At 40.5% G+C, this 21,108-nt stretch overlaps 1 protein-coding gene across 1 annotated transcript; it reads left to right on the forward strand.

Moving 5' to 3' along the window:
* Nucleotides 1-191: 191 nt before the first annotated feature.
* On the forward strand, nucleotides 192-16,401 carry rnf11b (ring finger protein 11b). Its single transcript, XM_039812087.1, has 3 exons — nucleotides 192-749; nucleotides 12,603-12,772; nucleotides 15,133-16,401. Exons 1-3 carry the CDS (start codon nucleotides 627-629, stop codon nucleotides 15,302-15,304), a joined length of 465 nt encoding a protein of 154 aa, XP_039668021.1. The 5' UTR covers nucleotides 192-626; the 3' UTR covers nucleotides 15,305-16,401.
* The last annotated feature ends 4,707 nt before the right edge of the window (nucleotides 16,402-21,108 follow it).

A 21,108-nucleotide genomic window follows, 5' to 3' on the forward strand; every position in this document is an offset into this window, starting at 1 on the left:
CAAAACTGCCCAGAAATTGCAATCATAAAGACTCATTTATCGATTTTAGCTCTGTTTATATTTCAGCTAAGAGCAATGTGATCGCGAATTTGATTGGCTGCCGAGAAGAGCTTCCTGGATGTAGTTAAAAGCTCATTGGTTCGTTGTATGATGGGGCAGGACTTCGTGTTGCTACATCCCCACCTTTTTTTCGTTGTTCGGCAGCTGCAAACTGGAAAGTCCCTGACAGCCAGGGAGGCTTCAGACAGGAAGACTACGATGAGGTTTGTCCATCCACATGAAGGATATTAATATTGTCTTTGTTTTGCTACCTCCGCGGATAAAAAAACATCTGTGTGGTTGTGATTTATTTTCGAGTAACGTTAGATGCTCTTTTACGAGTGCTATCTTATATCCCTGTGCAAGCTAGTTCTTTGTGTGGCTAACGTTAGCTGCTAGCAGAGGGATGTTTTGTTTTTGTTAAAGCCCTCCCGTCGTCTGGGAGAGGAGCCTCATCAGCTGTGCATGGAGAAACGCCTTCTCTTCTGCTGACATTACGTTATCTCTGAAATTGGCCCGTGAAATCCCGCTGAGTAGCGTTAGTAAAGCGACACCGAGATAGGGGAGAGTTTGACCGAAGGAAGGAGATGGGAAACTGTCTGAAGTCCCCAACCTCGGATGATATTTCTTTGCTACATGAATCTCAGTCGGACCGTGCCAGCTACGGAGACGGTGCTGACCCCGACCTGGAGCCACCGCCCCCCTATCAGGTAACTTTAACCAACTGTTAACTGGAATAAAACATGACCAGCTAGCCTTTGTGTTTTTGTCTTGAAATTAGCCACATTTATTAAATATCTGAAAGTGAGATGTTTTTGTGTGATGTGTGGCATGTCTGGCCCAGTTCTGCCTTTCTGTAGCCGATAGAAAAGGAGACACCAAGGTGTTAAACAAAACAATATGTGAGGCTAGATCAGCTGTTTACAGACCCAACATCACCCTTGGCCAGCAACCCAGCCCACTGACCCCGTCATGGCTTTGATACTAATCCGCTTTGTTTTATCCGAAGGTCTTGTCTCTGTCCACCATTTCCCATAAATCGTATTATGATTCATCCTTCGCTAATATGATAGCGCCACATATTAAGTGGCGTTAGAAACACACAGACATCTATTATGGCGTGTAGTTCACTTTAACAGTAGGCTACGAACAGTTCTCCATTAAAGAGGGAGTTTTGTAGTTATGTGAAAGAGTGGCTCTCATAACTTGCTCAGCTGCTTCTTTTCACTTATCCCCTCCAGGGCAGCAACTTTATTTGTCTGGTGTCCTTATTTCTTGAATTAGATCAGCTGCAAACATACAGGCCATGTTGTAGCTGTAAATATGATTCATGGTGTAACCACACTTCTCTTGTGTGTTTTTCTATGTTAAGGACCGTCTGGTATGCGTTATGTGAAGCCTTGGCAGAGTTTACCTGTTACTAGGCTAAGCCAAGCCTTATCACTAGATTTAAGATAAGTGTTTTTACAGCATGGGAAACTGAAGGCGATCACGGGTCATGACAGCTTTTTTTTTATAGAGAAGTATTTAATTATGTAACTATTGCCAACAGAGATGACAAGTAAAGAGGGAAATTTGCCCCACTGTCTCAATCTATTATCTATAATTTGAAAAGCACAATGTTACATTCATAATTGATTAAATAGATTTTTTTAAATTCTGGATTCTCTGTTTCTAAATAGATATCAAGATAAATAAGTCTCAAGGTATTAGATTGATTTTGAAATGTCATAAACACAGATTATTGGTTTCCCCTTCGAAGATCTAATTTACTTTTACCATACAGTATATGACCAGGAAATCTCCGGCTGCTTCTAATTGTTATCGGTTGGCTCAATGTTATTTTTTGGTTCTTTATAGATCGGTGGTTCTTTATCTTTTATCTTATCTGTGTAATTATCAATACATTTCTTTAAAAAACCAAAATCAACAAGGAATATGCCTTTTTCTTTTTTGTTTTATATATTTATATATCTTAAAAGCTGAAATCACTTATTTTATTATCAGTGGAATGTCACTCACCGAGTGCCTGCATCAGTCAGTCAAAGATAATCTCTGAACATGAGTCCTTGTTATGCATCCATGTCCAGTTTGCTACAAGTATGTCATGTCTGGCATACAACAGTGTGTAATTACACCTAAGCAGCCAACTCTGGTATCATAGAGGAGATATAAACATTACTCAGTTTCTTTGGAAGAGCTCTAACTAAGCTTACGGTTATGTTGAGAAATCTGTGTGCAGTATGTTTACTGACAGAGTTTCACAAGAGGGTTAACTAACTAGTTAAAACCTACTTATAAAGGGCTCTTTCAGACCTGCCAGCTATTTTCTCCCTGGTGACCACAGTAATCAGCCCCTTCACCATCTGAACACAGCCTGAGACCACAACACCCATTTTGGTGTGTGCTTGCAGTTCAGATTAACACACTTTGGAAGTGCTGCATGTGTTAGAAAGGGGACTAAAGGCTCCACTAATACTCAACTTGAAATTGAAGTTGGCGTTTTTTTAAAAGCTGTCAAGTATGGACCTACGTGTAAAGGCCAGTGTTCTCACTGTGCTGGGGGTCTCTCCTTCATACCAGAGGGTGAGGTTTGCTAGTCACGGTGAAAAACATGATGCCAGCAATCCCAACAGGGAGATCCCAAACAAAGACAACATGAGCTCTGGCTGGGCTTAAGCTGCAGAAAATACAGAAGACAGACAATGAATTTGAACCAACATACCAGGGTTGTTGTTTTGATTTTGGCTTCTAACGATCACAATAAAAATGTAATCGATAAAAACGATTATTTTGCACATTACGTTTAGCAAGTAAACTCTTATTTTAGACTCTTGTGTTATGAATGAAAAGGAAGAAAAAGTTAAATGGGAAAAGTATTAAGGGTAGTTTCACAGTTCACTGTGTTTTCATTGTTGATTTGTTTAACTGTTTTTAAAACAAAAAAATGCGACATCATCCCAGAAGTCAATGAGTAATCGTGTTAAATAATCATGATTCCAATATTGACCAAAATAATCGTGATTATGATTTTTCCCATAATCGAGCAGCCCTAAAACATAAGCAACATTATTTAATTAACTAAGATTTGTATTTCAAGTGCTGAATTCTGGGGTCTTCTCTATTTTATACAGTGTCATGAAAAAGTATTTTCCCCCTTCCTAATTTATTCTACTTTTGCATATTTGTCACAATTAATTATTTCAGATCTTCCAACACAATGTATATAATATATTGAGGTGATGTTTGCATTCAGCAGGGCTAGCAGTAATTAAGCCTAATTGTGTTTAGTCTAATTGAACCCAATTATCACTCGGTTTAATTAATTAATTGGTTGAATGAGTAACTAAAAAGGGAATTACTTTTTTTACACAGGGCCAGTTGGTGTTGCATCACTGTTTTCCTTCAATACATGAAATTCACTCGGCTTGTCTTTGACTTTTTGTTGGAAGAAGTGACAATGTGTGACAAATGTGCAAAAATTGAATAAATCAGGAAGGGGGCAAGCATATAACTTTTCACGGCACTGTTTATGATCTGTGATTCAGTCTCAAATGTGATAATAGCTAGTAACTGAAGCTGTTGAACTGTGGAAACAACAAGGTAGTTTCCTGGGCATTCAGGAAGCTGATATAGAGGATTTCTTTCAGGTTGCCTGGATCTGACTCACTTTGCTGTCATAATCATTCCTAGTTGGAAATGATAGCAACCACAGGTTAACCAGGAGCAGCACTTCAGGCTTACATGTAAAACATGCAACTAATCACGTTGTTAACTAATTGTAGAAGACAGTGCATTGGGGGGCGGTAATTGAAAATTTCAATGAAGTGAATATCATCGAAACACGGTGCACGGCTGCACGTATGAATAGTTTAACTGCATCGTGTTCATCAGACACTAACCCTGAGGGTTACAAAGTTCTGCTGCTACTTAAGTTCGTCTGTCACGTTGACGCAGATCAGACCATCCAAAGTCAGCGGTGAGTCAGAGGAGGGTGAATTACGGCATCTGGAGCTGAGTCTACCCACTACAGAGGCTGCCACTGTTTAAAACTAGCTGCAACCTTGTTTGAGATAATTTCATCAGAAACGACAGATTTTGAATACTGTTGGTTTAGAATTTTCTTAATTAGCTTAATATCAGAAAATTGCAGTCCATGAAGTTATGGTCTGCATACACAAAGGAAGGGTGGAAGGGTGGATGTTGCAAGCTAAATGGATGAGATCAGCTCTGAGCCAACCACTTAGGCTAGTGGGCCATGTAATGTCTTGTCAAAATGATTTCAAAGTGAGTGAGTGTGTGTGTGTGAGTTGTGTTGAGGTTTGTTTCGTATCAACTGGGGAGACTACGAAGCTGAGGGAGGTGCAGGTCTGTTTGTGTCAGTTGTGTGTGTGCTTAGTGAGTGTGTTGCATAAAATGCATTATGTGTTGAGTGTGGTGATTTGGAAAGCAGCTGGTGACACGACTTCTGAATAGTTGCTGTGAGACTGGGCTGAGAGAGATAAGGTGTGTGTGTGTGTGTGTGTGTGTGTGTGTGTGTGTGTGTGTGTGTGTGTGTGTGTGTGTGTGTGTGTGTGTGTGTGTGTGTGTGTGTGTGTGTGTGTGTGTGTGTGTGTGTGTGTGTGTGTGTGTGTGTGTGTGTGGCCCCCTGGTATGGCTTGTAATGCCCCTGTCTCTCTTGTAAGCCTCAGAGATGGGAGCAGTGACAGGAGTTTTTATTGTTCACATTCGGTTTGGCACAAAGTTCTTTATGCTGCTGTCAGCGAGCTGTATGGCCTAACCTTATTGGCTGGAACACCTTGAAGACTTTAAAAGAGTCGCTGAGGTTTTTGTGTGTTTGCATGTAGCTGAACTTTCTAGCTTTGTAACTTTCTAGCTGGTCTTTCGTTTTCTCTCACTTCTGTGTGAACAAGAGGCCTAGGAAGAAAGAAATGATTTAAAACATGTCAAATAAGTGCCTGCTGCTCTGCTCAAAGACCAAGGCCAAATCTTCTTTTCAGATGGTGCACGCCACTGACTGTAGGGGAAACACACACAATTGAAGAGCACAGAGCCGGTCAACCACCTGCCTTGCCCTCAAGATGAAAGGGCTTGCAGTCAGCAGTTTGGTTTGAGCTCAGCCAGCTTGGTCAGAAGAAATGGGGAGAAAAAAAGTTTGCTTCAGAGGTTTATAATTAGCTATCAAACCTGGAGTAGAGATGAGGAAAAGCATGGGGGATGGAAGCTGTGAAGGAAGTGATACGCCATTTGTATAAGTGTATGTTAATATTTGGTAACCATGGTAACATGAATGCGCATCAGCATGTAACATAGTGACTAGGGATGTCACGATACCAAAAATCTAGTATTCGGTACCGATACCAACAAAAGTACTCGATACTAAAGTCGATACCACGGTGTGTGTAAAAAAATAAATAAATAAATAAATAAATAAAAAAGTTAGGAAATAATAATACTTTACATTAAACATGAATTCCTTTATTTAAATATGGGGTATCTATGTCACTCTTCTTTCAGTGTTTTCTTTTAGTTTCAAGTTTCTGTTATGGTGTGGCCGTTTTTCACAAAGAACCGGGCTGGTTAAAGTTAACTGATGTTGTAGAGGTCCGTTAAAACAAGCGCTATCAGTGCACACGTTAGGTTGTGTTAGACAACGGCAGAGAGAAATAGACTCACTTGTGGTTTGGGAGTTCCAGGTGAAGTCGTGAAAGCTGCCGCCGTAGATGTACGGTAAAGCCAGAAGCTGAATGTGGTCAAGCCGTACAGGGAGATGAGAGGCGGTTTCGCTTTTTTTTTTAACGTGCTGGTCGGTGTTCTTCTTCAGCATTTAGCAGCACTCTAGAACATTTTTAACGTCAGGCAGGTATATACTGCCCCCGTCAGGTCCGGAAGGATTGCATCCCCCGGTACCTGGAAAAATGAGTACCGGCACGTTTTCAGAATTTTGGTACTGAAGTATCGGTTCTCGTGACATCCCTAATAGTGACCACACAGTTCCTGCGTTCTAGAATGCAAATCAACTAAACAGAAATATCATCTGGAACACCTCTTGAAGTCGGATTTCCCACTCGGAAAGTCCCCAACCTCACAGTCCAGCATGGCTGCTCAGAGCATCAACACTAGTAAAAGCTGTATGAATATACTGTTTTTAGCACCTCTGTTTTATTTTGTATCTCAATAAATCAGCTGAACAATCTATGGACATGTTGCCACGGTTTTTGCATATGCAAAATACCACAGACTGGTATTGCTAACAATGGCTAACCTGGCTAGAGTCCCCCTACCCCCGTTTTTTCCCACTTGTAACTGGAACACGATTAACTCGGGTGTGACGTCATTCCCAGTTCCGTCCTCCGACTTCTGCAGTAAATGGAACACCGCTACCCCCAGCCCCCCTAATATTACGGTACTACAGTGTTATGGTTTCTGGTCATTATTCTTAACATGAGGATGGTATGCAGTATAAACTGATAATGCTCTTAATCAGCTATTTCGTCGTAAGCTCTTTGTGACACCTCAGAAAATAAATAAACGCGTACTGAAAGGTTCAGTGACGTGCAGTGTGACCTGATGTCAGTCACCGACATTTGATTTCCCCACGTTGGTCCATGTAGACCAAAACTGTTGAATCAATGACTTACCTGTCAGTCCTAATGACTACATATTTACAACTCATTGTTTGTATAATAAGTTAGTGTGAACACTAACCAGACCAGATCTAAAAAGCAACCATGTGAACTGAAGTACAGGTGTGAAAGCACCGTCAGTAGGCTCCCATATACGGGAGTTTCAAAAACCTACTGCGGTCTTCACAATAAAACATCTTTGGTGATATGTCACGCAAGTCATTTGGCCAATCGCAATCAAGATAACGGCAGCATCTTCTTTGAAAAGCCCCTGGTGCAGCTTTCCTTTAGCTTTTCAGCTAACATTGTTAACATGGAAAGCAAGCTTGTCGGCTAGTTGGCTTGTCCGCTAACGTAAGATCAGCGAATTGTGGTGTTAGCCTATAATGTTAGTTCAATGTGAAGGATTTTGGCAAGGCTATCTCCTCCACTGCATTGGTATTGTTATCTGATTTTTAATGTATATCTTGTTGTAAGATATGAGCGAAATGAAAACGAACACATAATGAAACAAGATCCATTAGTGTCTGGCTTAACGTTAACAAGTGATTGAAACACCTGCTCTGGCGGATCATTTAAGGTTGTCTAATGCTAAGAGAAAACAGGCTTTTTTTTTACTCCCCACTAGACCAGTTTTAAGGTTGTTTTTTAAGGGGGGGGGGGGTGTATAAAATGTGTCACCTTTTTCAGCCCTTCTGAGTTTGCAGGTATGATTCTTATAATGCTACAATCAGGAAAGGCAGGAAAAGAGCATGACCTCTTTACTGTGTTCAGATAACAGTAATGTGTCAGGCAGATGAGTTCAAGTTAAGTGCCACTGACTTCACCACAGGCATAACTACGTCACTTAATTGAGGTAGTGTTGGTTTTTAGCCTTGTAAGGCAACGATACACCCCATCAGAGAGCCCAGATTACCTACCATCTTGACCTCATATGGTAAAAGAAACATTAGGGGACGACGTGGGGGAGGCGGTGCTGCTGACAAACAAGCCATTGTACTGCAGGTCAGTGACATAGACTGTGAGCTTTGGCTGGCACACAGCCACATAGGGTTGCTGTTTCTGAGCACGCACCACAAGGACCAGGACTCAAATAACTTTTTTGTCTCTCCATGACTCCAAGTTAAGTTCTCATCTTCCTTCGAATGACAGTTGGCTCATATAATCAGAGGGGTCAAGGTAGTTTTAGTCATTATATTACAGTGGCATAATCGAAAGGCTGTAAAGGGTCTATATAATGTGGTACAGACTCCCCTGATAGTTTATTTTTAATAAGATTGTATAAAAAAAATATATGATTACTTTTTATTATTTACCTTGTTACACTTTTCCCTTTTCCACCAAGATATATCCATTATGTTCATTATCCACAGTTTTTGTGTGGCTACAGTGAATACTTTGTGTAAGCGTTTTGTCATGTGTTAATGTCTAAATACTAGGGTTAATACCCGTAGCCTATATCAACGCTCCAACATCAAGGCTGATGAAGTAAATGCGATACACACATACTGTTTATCGTCAGCCTGTCCCATTATCACATCAACAAACACATCCTGTGATGCTAATCCCATTGTTGTCATTGTTATCTATGTGCATGTCTGTGTGATCAAATGAGCACATAGTATTTGCCTGTATTGTGCGCACCGCAGGTGTCTGCAAGTCTTGTTAAAAGATTTAGTTACTCTGCAGTCTCTAGAACGAGGGCTAAGATTTCAGAGCCTGCTAATGCTTCATGTTTCTTCTCTTTAAGTGCATATTGACACTGCTTAGCTTGCACAAAAGATGCAGCCACATTTGTCAATTAGATATTTTCTGTACTGATTGATGAAGGTTTGGAAGATTTGCAGACAAAATGCATTTTTGTATTTGCAATATGTTGTCACTAAACTGTTCTTACTGTGTTTAAAAACAGGAATTTTGCCCAGTCATCTGCCTGTCTGCAACCCATTTCCCACATCCACATATACATTTCTACTGTAGCAGTCTGCCTGCTCAGGACCAATTTTGTAAATGTTACATCATGGCTTGACTAGGAATAAAGCAGTGATATTCACAAATACAAAAGCATGCAACGGATTATGTTTTTGCATAATGCAGTTTTACGTAGCCATCAAGGTGATGCTATCTCTGGAAGCACAGGAGGAAAATGGTCACTGTGTTTCCCTTTTTTAAAGGCATTCTTGTGATGCTTGTAGTGATATTCCACCCAAAATCTATCCCTTTTAGTCCAGTTGGGGAGACATTTAATTGTAAGTTTCAAAATCCACCAACTTGGCAGCTTCTGAGGGTATTCAGAACTCCCTGCAATTTCCAACATGTTACTGATCTTCAATGAGTAGAAACACTTTTCAAATCTTTCTGGAACAGTCATTTAATGTGGTGACATTGTGGATTATATCAGTAGAGGAGATGCCAAATACCAGCACCGTGCCTAGATACAGTAATTGATCCAGTGATGTTGAAGTGAAAGGGGCTTGTGTGGTTCTAACCCATTTCCGCGTGTGCTCTTGAAGCTGACGCTGTTAACTGTTATTGAACTTGTGGGCTGACAGTGCCTCTATCTTTCATTGTCCCACTCTTGTTTTTTCTGAACTGAAAATGGAAGAGCTAGGCCTAAATCCCTCCCCTTTCCATCTATCTTTTTCACTTTCACTGGGCATCTAATCTCATTCCTTGTTTCCTACAATCTTCACCTTCCTCCCCGTTCACTATTAGCAGTCTGGGCCTGGCAGGCTGACAGTTTTCTGCTGCTGTGCCCGGCTCAGCAGCCAACAGCATGCTTGGCAGAGCAAACCAGGGTCTGTACTTTGGCTCCCCCCTTAGTCCCCCTTTCACCCTTGCCTACTCCCTCTGTTTCACTCTCCATTTCTGTGATTGTTGTCCCTTTGGTCAACCTGAGGTCACAGCCCAGCTGACACGCCATGTATGAAGGAAGGGAGAGGCATATGACAACAATTACACTGCTGACCACTACACAGTCAACCACCGGAACACAAACAGAGTCCAGCTGCTGCCCCCCTCTGAGGCCCTGTCCATAGCTTTTATTGCTGCTGCCTGGCTGTCGTCTCTTTTTGACACGGGAGAAAGCAGTGGCTGTCAGGGGAGCAGCAGATAGCCTCAACTACTAAAGTCATGGCATAAAATGTTGAGGTGCTAAGAGGCTGACAGCTAGCTTGGTCATCGTTCTGAATTTTCTTGAAAACCATTTAAAAAGAAAGAAAGCTTTTTAAGAATTAAAATGAGACTACAATACTGTTAAGTTTGGAATCACCAGCCACAAAAGCTTGATTGGGTACCGTCAGATGGCTGAGCGGACTACTCTATATTTTTAAATGGTCTTTAATGCTTTTAGGTTGTAGAAAGTCCTCTTTACAAATATATGTTATTTTGTATAAAGGGTTTGCAAAAGACATAGATGCTGCACAAAGGTTCAACCAGACTGACAATTCTAAGAGACAAAGCTACCTCTGAGCAACAGTAAATAAGAATAGAAGAAATCACCAGTCATTGGTAAAAGAAACTGGAAGCTTTGCATCAAAATGTGTTCAGATTTAAATAGGAACAGTTTACTGTTTTAGTGTGAATGCACAAAATAACCAGCTGGAATTAACGTTGTATCACAAACCAGCCAACAGGAATATATTATCATTTTTAGTTACAATTAAAAGGCAAACTGACTTACTGTATTTGCACCAGCATTTAAACAAAGGTCTTCAAAGTGTTCAGGCAGGTAAACATAAAGCATGTCAAGTAAGCATGAAGATGTAACCCTTCCTCCTTTTTATTTTGTCACTCATCTTTGAATTAACTTATAAACCCTGCCTACTACCATTCAGCCAAAAAGAAGAAGGAAAAGGAGAGCGACTTAAGTGGAACACCAATATTTAGCACAGTAGTTACTTTACCTGCTATTTTATGCAGGCAGATCAGCAACACAGCCATACATGTTTATTAAAGGGTGCAGATAGATTTCTCCCCTGCTACGGCTGGTCTTATCTCCAGTTGCATTCATTCAAGTGTTTGGGGCTTGTATGTAAAGGTCATCTATGGAGTGTGGATATACAGGTGGTTAATGATGAGCTCACTCAATGGCATTAGAGTGGACTTAGCCTAATCTATGACCCTGCTGTGGGCTGCGATTCAGTTTTCTGACATGAAGGTTTGGCACGCTGTAGGAGGAGAGAATCAGTGTGCTGAGGCTTTGGGCTCACTTAGGGAGACGAGGAATTAGTAACCACACCACAAAGGAGTGTGTAGTGAGTCTATAAGAACACATGAGGCTAGAGGAAGGGAAGGAAGGAAGGAAGATGCACAGTCATAGACCACAAAGTGAGAGAATTGAGTAAATTGCAAGTTGTGTTTAGAAAGGAGGAAGATATAGATGTAGGTAGTGCACAATACAGAGAAAAAAGAAGAAAAAATATATATACTGTATATATACATGCGTATTCTCCCCTGAATTTATGTAACTGTTTTCTACTGTTGAAATGAATCTACTTTATCAAATACAAGGATATAAAGGAGGACCACACTAGACAGAACAGATCAAACTGTAAATCAATCTGTCCTATCACTGCCATTTCTTTCTCAGTCCATGTATGGCAGTCTGTTTTTACAGGAAATTAAAGCATGTTACTTCAGCTTTTTTGGTCCTTTTAGTGGTTTGGGGGTGTGGTTATAGGAATTTTGTCAATTTTTTTTGTTCAATTGACTCATTACGATCTGATACTGAAATTCCTGTTTGTCATTTTGATTTGATGTTACTTTCATTACACTTTAAACTTCTTTTGTGGTTTAGTGCATCAAAAGATTGATGACAGACATAATGAAAGACTATCATCTTGACACTTTTCATGTTCAGTTTCTAGTTGGGTCAAACTGAAGACAAAGTGTAGAAGGAGGGGGGTTGGCTGCTTTAAAATTTAGTGCAGTCAAGTTTCCACACTTTGAATAGATATTTCCTGCTATAAGCAGTCTGTAGTGACTTCAGTGGTGTTTGTATCCAAGTCAAGTGAAATTGTTTTATTAATCCCATTTTATAAATCTGGTTAGCTACAATGAAGCTAACCAGTTAGATATATTTTTTTTTTATCATGCACCAGTTTGAAAACATTTCTTATCTCCAGCCAAGTCAGCCGTGTAGCTCTCTGCTGCAGCAGCTGTTTGCACAAGGCATGTGAAAACACTACCACCTACTGCCTGTGATCATAATCCCACAACATGCCCAGAAATATTGTTGGCTTGTAATCAATCATAGATTACATCAGTTATTGACAATAGTTATTGTGCTAGTTTCAGTCCTGCCGGCCTATATTGCATCCGGGATAATTGCATATTAAAACAAAGAATGTGTGTTGGATTGGGAGACTCTCACAGTCAACTGAGTACCTTCATTGTGTAGTGAAACTAAGTGAAATGCCCTTCAGAGTGAGGGATTTCCATACTAAGGCTTACCTGGCAGGTGGTGACATTTTTCCGTCTCTCCCTAAAAAACATAAACACTTTTGTCCCAGCTCATAGAACGTGTTTGTGCCATAAAGTTTCATAAGCCTGTGGTTCATCTGCCTACCCGACTTGACTTCCACCGAAAGTAATAACAAGAACAACATCTTCTGCTTTTCTTAGAATAACATCTCACAATGGTAGAATTAAAGGTGGAGAGAGATTTATGAAACTAGAATATTAGTCGTACTGCAGGGTATCTACAAAGTCCTCTCATATTCCATTTCCTGCCGTAAACCAGACCTCCAACCACTTGACTATGACTTTCCTGGAGCTGCAGTGTGAGAGCAGCAGAAAAATAGAAATAAGGTTGCTAGTGAGGTGTCTGCATGAAGCATGATGTTGAAGTAATCGCGACTTCTCTGTAAACTCTCCACAGAAGACAGTTATTTAGTCTGACTTTTTTTATGTGCTCTTCTCTCTCTCTTTGTGCAGGAGCAGATCCATGTGCCTATCTATCACCCAACACCCAGCCAAGCACGACTGGCCACTCAGCTGACAGAGGAGGAGCAGGTTCGCATCGCACAGCGAATCGGACTCATCCAACACCTCCCGAAGGGCGTGTACGACCCAGGGCGCGATGGCTCTGAGAAGAAGATCAGAGAGTGAGTAGAAACGCCGGGGTCAGACTCAGCAGCGGGAGTTACACACAGTAACACAGTTGGGAGAGATACTGCTTCACTGCAGTGATATGTGTTTAAGCAGGGTGTTTGTAGGTCTTAGGAAATGCCTTAAATAGAATGATCTAAATTCACTGTCTAAAATTGAATCGATTCAAGTTTCTGGAATAATATTATCCAAATAATAATAATAATAATAATAACTTTATTAATAAAGCACTTAAAAGAAGACGTGTGTTGGCTTCCCTGAACTCCTCCAGTAGGTCGTTCCACAACTGGCAGCCCCAAGCAGAAAAGGCCCGATCGCTTTTAGTTTTCAGTTTTGAACAGGGAGTGACCAAGCGTGACCTACCAGAGGATCTCAGGTCACATTTTGGCTCGTATGGGGTAAGAAGTTCAGCCATATATTTTGTAGGGGTGGGAATCTCTTGGCACCTCACGATTCGATTCAGATTCAGAGGCCAACGATTGGATTCTAAACAATTTTTGTATGTACATTTCCATGCGTGATTTAAAAAAAATATACATATAAATCAGAGTTTGCTACTCCAGAGTTTGCTAATCACTTCCTAGACAAAGCAGCCAGACAATGCTTAGATTTTGACATATATTTGTCACACACAAGTTTTAATGAAATGTTGTGTCTACTGATGCTTAAAGGAACACGCCGACTTATTGGGAATTTAGCTTATTCACCGTAACCCCCAGAGTAAGACAAGTCGATACATACCCTTCTCATCTCCATGCGTGCTGTAACGCTGTCTGACGGCTCCAGCATTAGCTTAGCCCAGCACAGATCCTGCAGGTAACTGGTTCCAACTAGCCTACTGCTCCGAATTGTGACAAAATAACGCCAACATGTTCCTATTTACATGTTGTGATTTGTAGAGTCACAGCGTGTACAAAAAACAACGTAACATGAGACACAGCCGTCTTCTATCCGTAAACAAACCGGGAACTATATTCTCAGACAGGCTTGCTGCGAGCATATCACTCCGCCCAGGAGGCTCAGTCATGTTTAAGGGGAATAATTGGCTTCTTAGAACATGAAACATGAGGTGGTCAGATGTAATGTGATAAAGTAGATGAACAGCCTATATGTGTTTTACCTAATTATTTTATGTATGTCTTATTAGATCATGTGTATATATACAAAATTCAATTTTTTTTTTTTCTTTTGGCCTTTTTGGGGTGTTTTTTCTGCACTCTTGCCTAAACTCTAAGTTGTTGTTTATCCCATCCTCTTTCAGTCACTCTGTTTTCTGATTTGTACTTGTCTGGAGACAGTACCTTTTTAAATAAAAATCAACAAATAAAAAAAAGAAAAGAAACATATTTTTATTTTTATAATTTTTTGATAATCAACTTATCAGAATCGAGCATCGAATCGTTCTAGAGAGAATCGCGATGCATCTAAAAATCGATTATTTTTCCCACCCCTAATATTTTGGAGCTATCCACATACAAGCCTTAAAGGTGCTCATTCAAATTTTTAAATCCACTCTTAAACGGACTGGGAGCCAAAGGAGTGATTTTATGGTGTTATGTGTTCTCTCCTGTTGGACCTGGTAATGAGTTTGGCTGCAGCATTGTGAATGAACTGAAGTTTACTGAGGTTTTGTTGTGAGAGACATGAGAAAAGTGCATTGCAGTGATCTAACCGGGAGGAAATGAATGCATGTATGACTGTTTCCAAGTTTTGGCAGATAAAACTATCCTAATTTTTTAAATGTTTCTTAGCTGAAAGAAGCAGGTTTGGACGACTGAATGAATGTGCTGATTGAAGTTGAGGTGCTTGTCTGTTCTTTTTTAGAAGTCAAAACCATTAACCACAAAATAACCTATGAAGTTAAACTTGGCTGTTGTCACATGCAAATAAATTCAAATGTTGACGTGAGAACTTAGTTTGTCATAATTAGTGTGCATGCCCTGCTGTAATACAGAGATGGATGGTTATACATTATGCATAAATTGTCGTGGCATTTTAGAGTAATGCACATTGCTGTAAAAGTAGTGTGTGTATTATACAATCTATAAAAAATGTTTTATAGTCTAGTGCATGATTAAAACTTGTTTAAAGTTTTGTTCGCAAATGGTAATGGTTAAAACCAGTGGAGTACTTTTTCATATCAATAAATGCCTATGAATAGTTCTACTCAACCTACTGTATTTGTATTTTGTAGACACTTGCACTGTCCTTCACATTTTAAATTGAATAATGCACTGCAAGTCGATGTAGTGTCAAGTGGCAAAATCATTTTTTATTGAACTTCCATTTTTTTTCTGCATTTCTGTGCTGTCCATATCCAATCCCTAACAAAATGTACCTGTGTTGACCTACACAGGTGCGTCATCTGTATGATGGACTTTGTGTACGGAGACCCCATTCGGTTCCTGCCCTGCATGCACATCTATCACATGGACTGTATAGATGACTGGCTGATGAGATCCTTCACCTGCCCCTCCTGCATGGAGCCTGTGGACGCCGCGCTGCTTTCTTCCTACGAGACCAACTGACATACACACACACACACACACACACACACACACACACACACACACACACACACACACACACACACACACACACACACACACACACACACACACACACACACACACACACAAGTTAGCCTGCTGGACAGGATTAGAGGAATGAACAGAGTGTTAGTGTTAAGGATGAGCAGGTAGGAGCTGGATCGAGGAGAGCGGTAAAAGACAGGAACGGACAATGGGGGTTATGAGGATACAAGTGTAAAGGGAAGTCAAGGGGAGGGGATGATGGTAAACTGATATGATTATGACATTTCCAAGATCCTCTTTTATATGCGTGAATACACAAACAACCGTTCCCATTCACACCATATAGGATTAAGGTAATGTGACCACCATCATCAGGCTGCAGATTGTGCTTAATGGACTGCTGAAGCCTGATTGCTATAATGTCCCACTGCAAGACGAGAGGAAAGAAACGCCCTTCAGAAGATCTACCAGATGCTTTGACATGTCTACAAAGGGTATGACTCCACACACACTGTTGCAGAGTCATATCTGCTTGCAAAACTGCTACTGATGCAGATGTGTGATTTAAAGACTGCTGGAACTGCACGTCAGACTTGAGACTACGGACATCAGATATGTTCTGCAGACACACCACAGGCCTTCACTGGACCAAGGCACCCAGGCCCGTAGTTGTCTGTCTGTAAAGACCTTTTGTGAGAAAAATAAGATTGGTCGTTTGATGGATTGATCGTCCCGTAGCTTTGTGAAATCTGTTCTGTGTTTGTTTTGTCAGTCAGCATAAGGGCTTCGTCGAACCAGTATAACACAGATATGACAGAGGAAATACAGTATGTGCTTTTGTCACTAATGTTATCGATAGCTGGTCGACTGTTGCTTTCAAGCTATCGACTCCTCATGACTTTCTCAGTCACAGTGAGATCTCAGATTATTGGCCAAAGCACTAGTAGACCAGTTAACAAACCATTGATACAAATCAGTGGTATTTGCACTTCTTATATTAGACTTATGACAAACGTTGACCATATGCATTTAGTAATTATGTCAAAGTGAAGTATGTGATTTCAAGGATGGAATTAAAAACATACACAAGGGTTGGGCTCATTTAATGTGTTTGCATATGTTAGGTATCTCTTCATTCAGCATCCTGTCCTGTGGCAAACATGTTCATAAAACCAGACCTAAAGCAAACACGGGAAACGGTTAACGCTGGCAGGCGCTACCACAAGGACACTGGTGATGGAAAATGTGCTTATGGGTTGTGTGTCAGTAAATATAACTGAAGATGCTTATTTACCTAATGTGGTCAGAATCAGCCACATTGCATTGTAATGTGTTCCCAGTTTAGAAAGGTTATGTTTCTATCCATTTTTATTTTCAATCAATTTGAGGCCTCAGTCATAATGAAAGTCCTTTTTTAATTTTAAAATGTCTATTGCCCAAGTCATCCAGTTTACTGTTAAAGCACAAAGAAATAAAATTGTTCAGTTATACTTTCCTTCTCCCTGCTAACTTTGGGATGCAGGTGAGTCGGTAACACTTTGAATTATGCAGGAAATGGTAAGTCATTTGAGCTTCCCCTGCATAAATGCATGATACAGATCCAACGCAGTTTGGTGTGTGTGTGTGTGTGTGTGTGTGTGTGTGTGTGTGTGTGTGTGTGTGTGTGTGTGTGTGTGTGTGTGTGTGTGTGTGTGTGTGTGTGTGTGTGTGTGTGTGTGTGTGTGTGTGTGTGTGTGTGTGTGTGTGTGTGTGTGTGTGTGTGTGTGTGTGTGTGTGTGTGTGTGTGTGTGTGTGTGTGTGTGTTATGGCCTTTTGTGTATGTTTGAGAAAGTGTGGGTGGGGGATGGAGTTGGCACCTTAGTTTCTGCACAGCATTTTAATCTATGTAACTCTTGTTGTACATTGCCCTCCATCAGTAAGGTGAAGCTTCATGGCCTTAGGTTACACATGAGTGAGTGGGTATCAGCTGCTAAAATGTGGAGCAGTGGAGTCCATATAACTTCAAGAGGAGGTGGGGTGATACAGGGATAGTTTAGACTGTGAATGCTGCTGCAGAGCTGTCATTGCACATTCCATGTTCCTCCCACTTTCTTCTCTACTGTGGTACAGTGGACGGACGTTTCATATACAAAAGCCTTTTGGAAGGTTTTCCTTTTTTCCATCTCAGTCTGGATGTAATCATGGGGTTGATTAACAAAGTTATAGAGGAATGCCATTTAAATTAAAAGTAGCATATACTAAGCAGCCATTGTTGGTTGTTGTTTGTCAACACATAGTCTGAGTCTGAGTCATAGCCAGACCTACCTATCTCCGCAGTGCTGTGTCAGTGCTGGAGTATGGTCTGGCTACATTGCTTATGTGCAGATCTTCATTGTGTGTGTGTGTGTGTGTGTGTGTGTGTGTGTGTGTGTGTGTGCGTGCGTGTGTGCGTGCGTGCGTGCGCGCGCGCGCACCCGCGCACCCGCGCGCTGGGGGTTACAGACCTACAGTACCAGTCGAAAGTAAATTAGTAGATTACTTTTGCATGAGTATACATTTTTTAGGAAAATGCTGCTTAGTACACCTTTTAAGAATTCCAGTATGTTATTTCCATGGTCAATATTTGTGAACATGAGCTACTCTCTCTCAAAGCCAGAAACCAGAGAAGTAAGTCTCAAACTTGTGATGTCATCAGGTATAAAGTCTGGACCTGCTCCATAGTCAATGAATGCTTGTTTTCTTTTTTTTATACCCAAACAAGCTTTATTCTCGTGTTGTGTTCTCAGTTCTGAAACAGAAAATGTACCCATGTGCTCTCAGTGTCATCTCAAATATCTAACCCAATTCATTGTCTATGGAGCAGTTCCAGACTTTATTATTGTATGACATCACAAATTTGAGTTTTAACACTAGTTTTTGGATTTGGGAGAGAGTTGTTCATGTTTACTAATATTTTTGGACTGTCTTAGACCATAAGAATAACCTATGAATTTTCAAATTGGGTATAGTTCCCCTTAAAACCACTTCAATAAACTACGTAAATAATCAAAGGAACTAAATAAAAGAAACCACATACTGGTTAATGTGAAAACTAGCACTCTTCCAAAGCTACATGTTTATGCATTAGTGTGGCACTTTGTGGAGCTGCTTCATTTACTCTCTGTGGGAAATTTGACATGTTGGAGCTCTTGCAACTGAATAGATTTCCAGTAAGATCAGTTCAGTTACAAAATGTGCTCATATCCCTGGGAAATGACTCACTGGTGTCTGTCATTCGCTAACAATTAACAGCTGCACAAATGTTTCTCATTCATGTGCCAGATAGGCTCGGTCTTTGAATCTCGGGAGAAACCTAAAAGTGTCCACTTTTTACAGGAATGATAAGTAAGTGCTGATTAAGGGTGGATTTTTTAAGTTCAGGATTGAACATTAAGGTTTGCTCACATGTGAATGGGGTATGTGTGCTGTATGTTTGTGTATGGCTGCTTGTTAGACCTTTCCTTGTTTGTAAGCATACATGTACATAGCTATGTACTACAGAAAAGTAATAAATGGACATTGCAACTGAAAATAACTGCCACTGGGTGTGGTTATTTCCTCTGTGCACGCTAGAAAGACAAGAATGGAGTTTTCTTCTATTTTTTCACAAACCGACATGTCTTACAGCTGTTGACTCTGTAAATACCAAATAAATATGTGATGTATCTCTCTGACTCTACATGGCAAAACCTCTCTCACCATAACAAAAGCTTCAAGGCTTTGAAGACTTTTTTTTTTTTTACTCATTCCTCAGCTGATAACTTAATTACTGTCCATCTATTCAGATGCCACCATATTGTAGGGCAGACACCTGTCTCACTTCTATACCAAATCCTTACCAAATTTTTTTTTTTTACAAATATTTATCAAGTTATTAAATATGTAAAATATTGGATCCTCTTTAAATGTCACACCTCAGATCAATATGGCTCCCTATTCATTACTATTTTCCTTCTGCTCTTCTTGGAGCTCAGAAGTCGAACAGGTGTATTATTATCCGTCAGTTACTTTGAACTCCTTCCATCTACGCCCTCACTTCCAGACTGAGAAATGGATTTTTCCCTAGTAGGCTAGTTTTTGAGATACCCCTAACGGAGGTAGAACTAAACCCAACAATGTTTTTTTTCATCTCTAAGGTCTCCCATATATGAAATGGATTCTTGGCTAAAAATATTTTACTGCTAAGATTGTTAAATTAACAGATATTGTAATACACCCCAAAACCAAAAAAGGACTAAAATATAGCCTGTCCGTATGGGAGTTAAGGCATAGAAACTAATGCAGATCAATCACAAGCTCTGAGCGCTTTGAAACTTGGCATGTTTGTAGTCAGGAAGTTGCATTACCTACTAGAAAAGACTGGATGTGAATATCTTGATGTATGGAATAAATAGAGACCTATAAACACATACCTAAAATAGGCGAACATGCAAAAAATGAATATCTATGTATGTAAATATAGCATGACAAATTAGGGTGTTCTTTCTCTCAATGTATGAGGTGTCCAAAATGGAACACTGACATAATTTATTATGGAAGAATGTTGAGAAATTCAAATATAAGATACATTTAATAATGAAACATTTCATATGGCACCTTGTACTATACAGTCCATATGGAAACAAAAGATTGAAATTGAAAGATAACACCTTACCATAGCACAAACAGGAGACCAAGAGTCAGGATTGCAGTTTGACCTTAATGAGCCTTTTAATAAAACTATAACTTAACACGATACAAATTAAATGACTGTCTTAGATCAAACAAATGGCAATCTAACAAAACAAACACTGTGAGGGGGAATGAGCCCACTCCTCACTGAATCTCCAGCTCTTCTCAAGCTGTTTTTTTCTAGCAGCAACCATTTGGAACATGAACTGCTTTTGGTAGACATTCTGGGGGTTAGGGCATCTCCTGTGGGCACTTTGGGGTGGTTAGCCCCCCATGATGTTACCACTGCAACACACCACTGTCACTCATCTGGGTTCCAGAGAAGAGGTTTGACCAGGTGGCTGTGACGCCACACTGCTGTTTGGTACAAGGCACTTACAAGTGCTTAGAGCCTTGTTAGACTTGGTCAAACCTCTTCTCTGGAACCCAGTTGGTAGAGGATGGAGACTCAGAGAAGATGGGTGCATTGAACCTGTGATGTTCCAGCACCTAAAGAAGTTAGAGACATCACCCACCTCTACTGTAAAGACGGAAACTGCAACGATGCAACCAAATGCCAGTGTCTTTCAGTGGGCTTGACCTGCACAGAGTTTTGCTCTTGCCCTTTCACAGACTGTCCAAATAGTTCACTGATGACAATGCAGATGAGTGACAGTGGTGTGTTGCAGTTGTAACATCATGGGGGGCTGACCTCCCCAAAGTGGCCACTGGCCCAGTACTGGCGATGTAGGTGCTGACAAAGCTACATAGAGCAGCCTTGTTTCCACTGATCCTGAGGTATTTTCTGTAGTTTGGAACACTTGTTTCTCCTGTGATCATATGTGTTCGTCTGCTGGTTTGAATGGTGCCTCTTCTTTGTCTTTCAAGATCTTTGACTGAGTGTTGGTGGTCATATCTATCAAACACTATAACGACTATGATACGACTTGTACAGTTGCTGCAGAACTGGGACAGCACCATATATTCTTGTGACAGCAAACCATGCCATTTATAGTAAAGCACAACAGATCTTGTGGAACAAACCATCGCCCTTACAAGGAAATATCACAATGAGACTGGGAGGTATGCATATCACGATGGCTTACCTAGCAAGCATCGGAAAGCTCAAT

This window comes from Perca fluviatilis, chromosome 9 (assembly GCF_010015445.1).
Source record: "Perca fluviatilis chromosome 9, GENO_Pfluv_1.0, whole genome shotgun sequence".
NCBI lineage: Eukaryota > Metazoa > Chordata > Actinopteri > Perciformes > Percidae > Perca > Perca fluviatilis.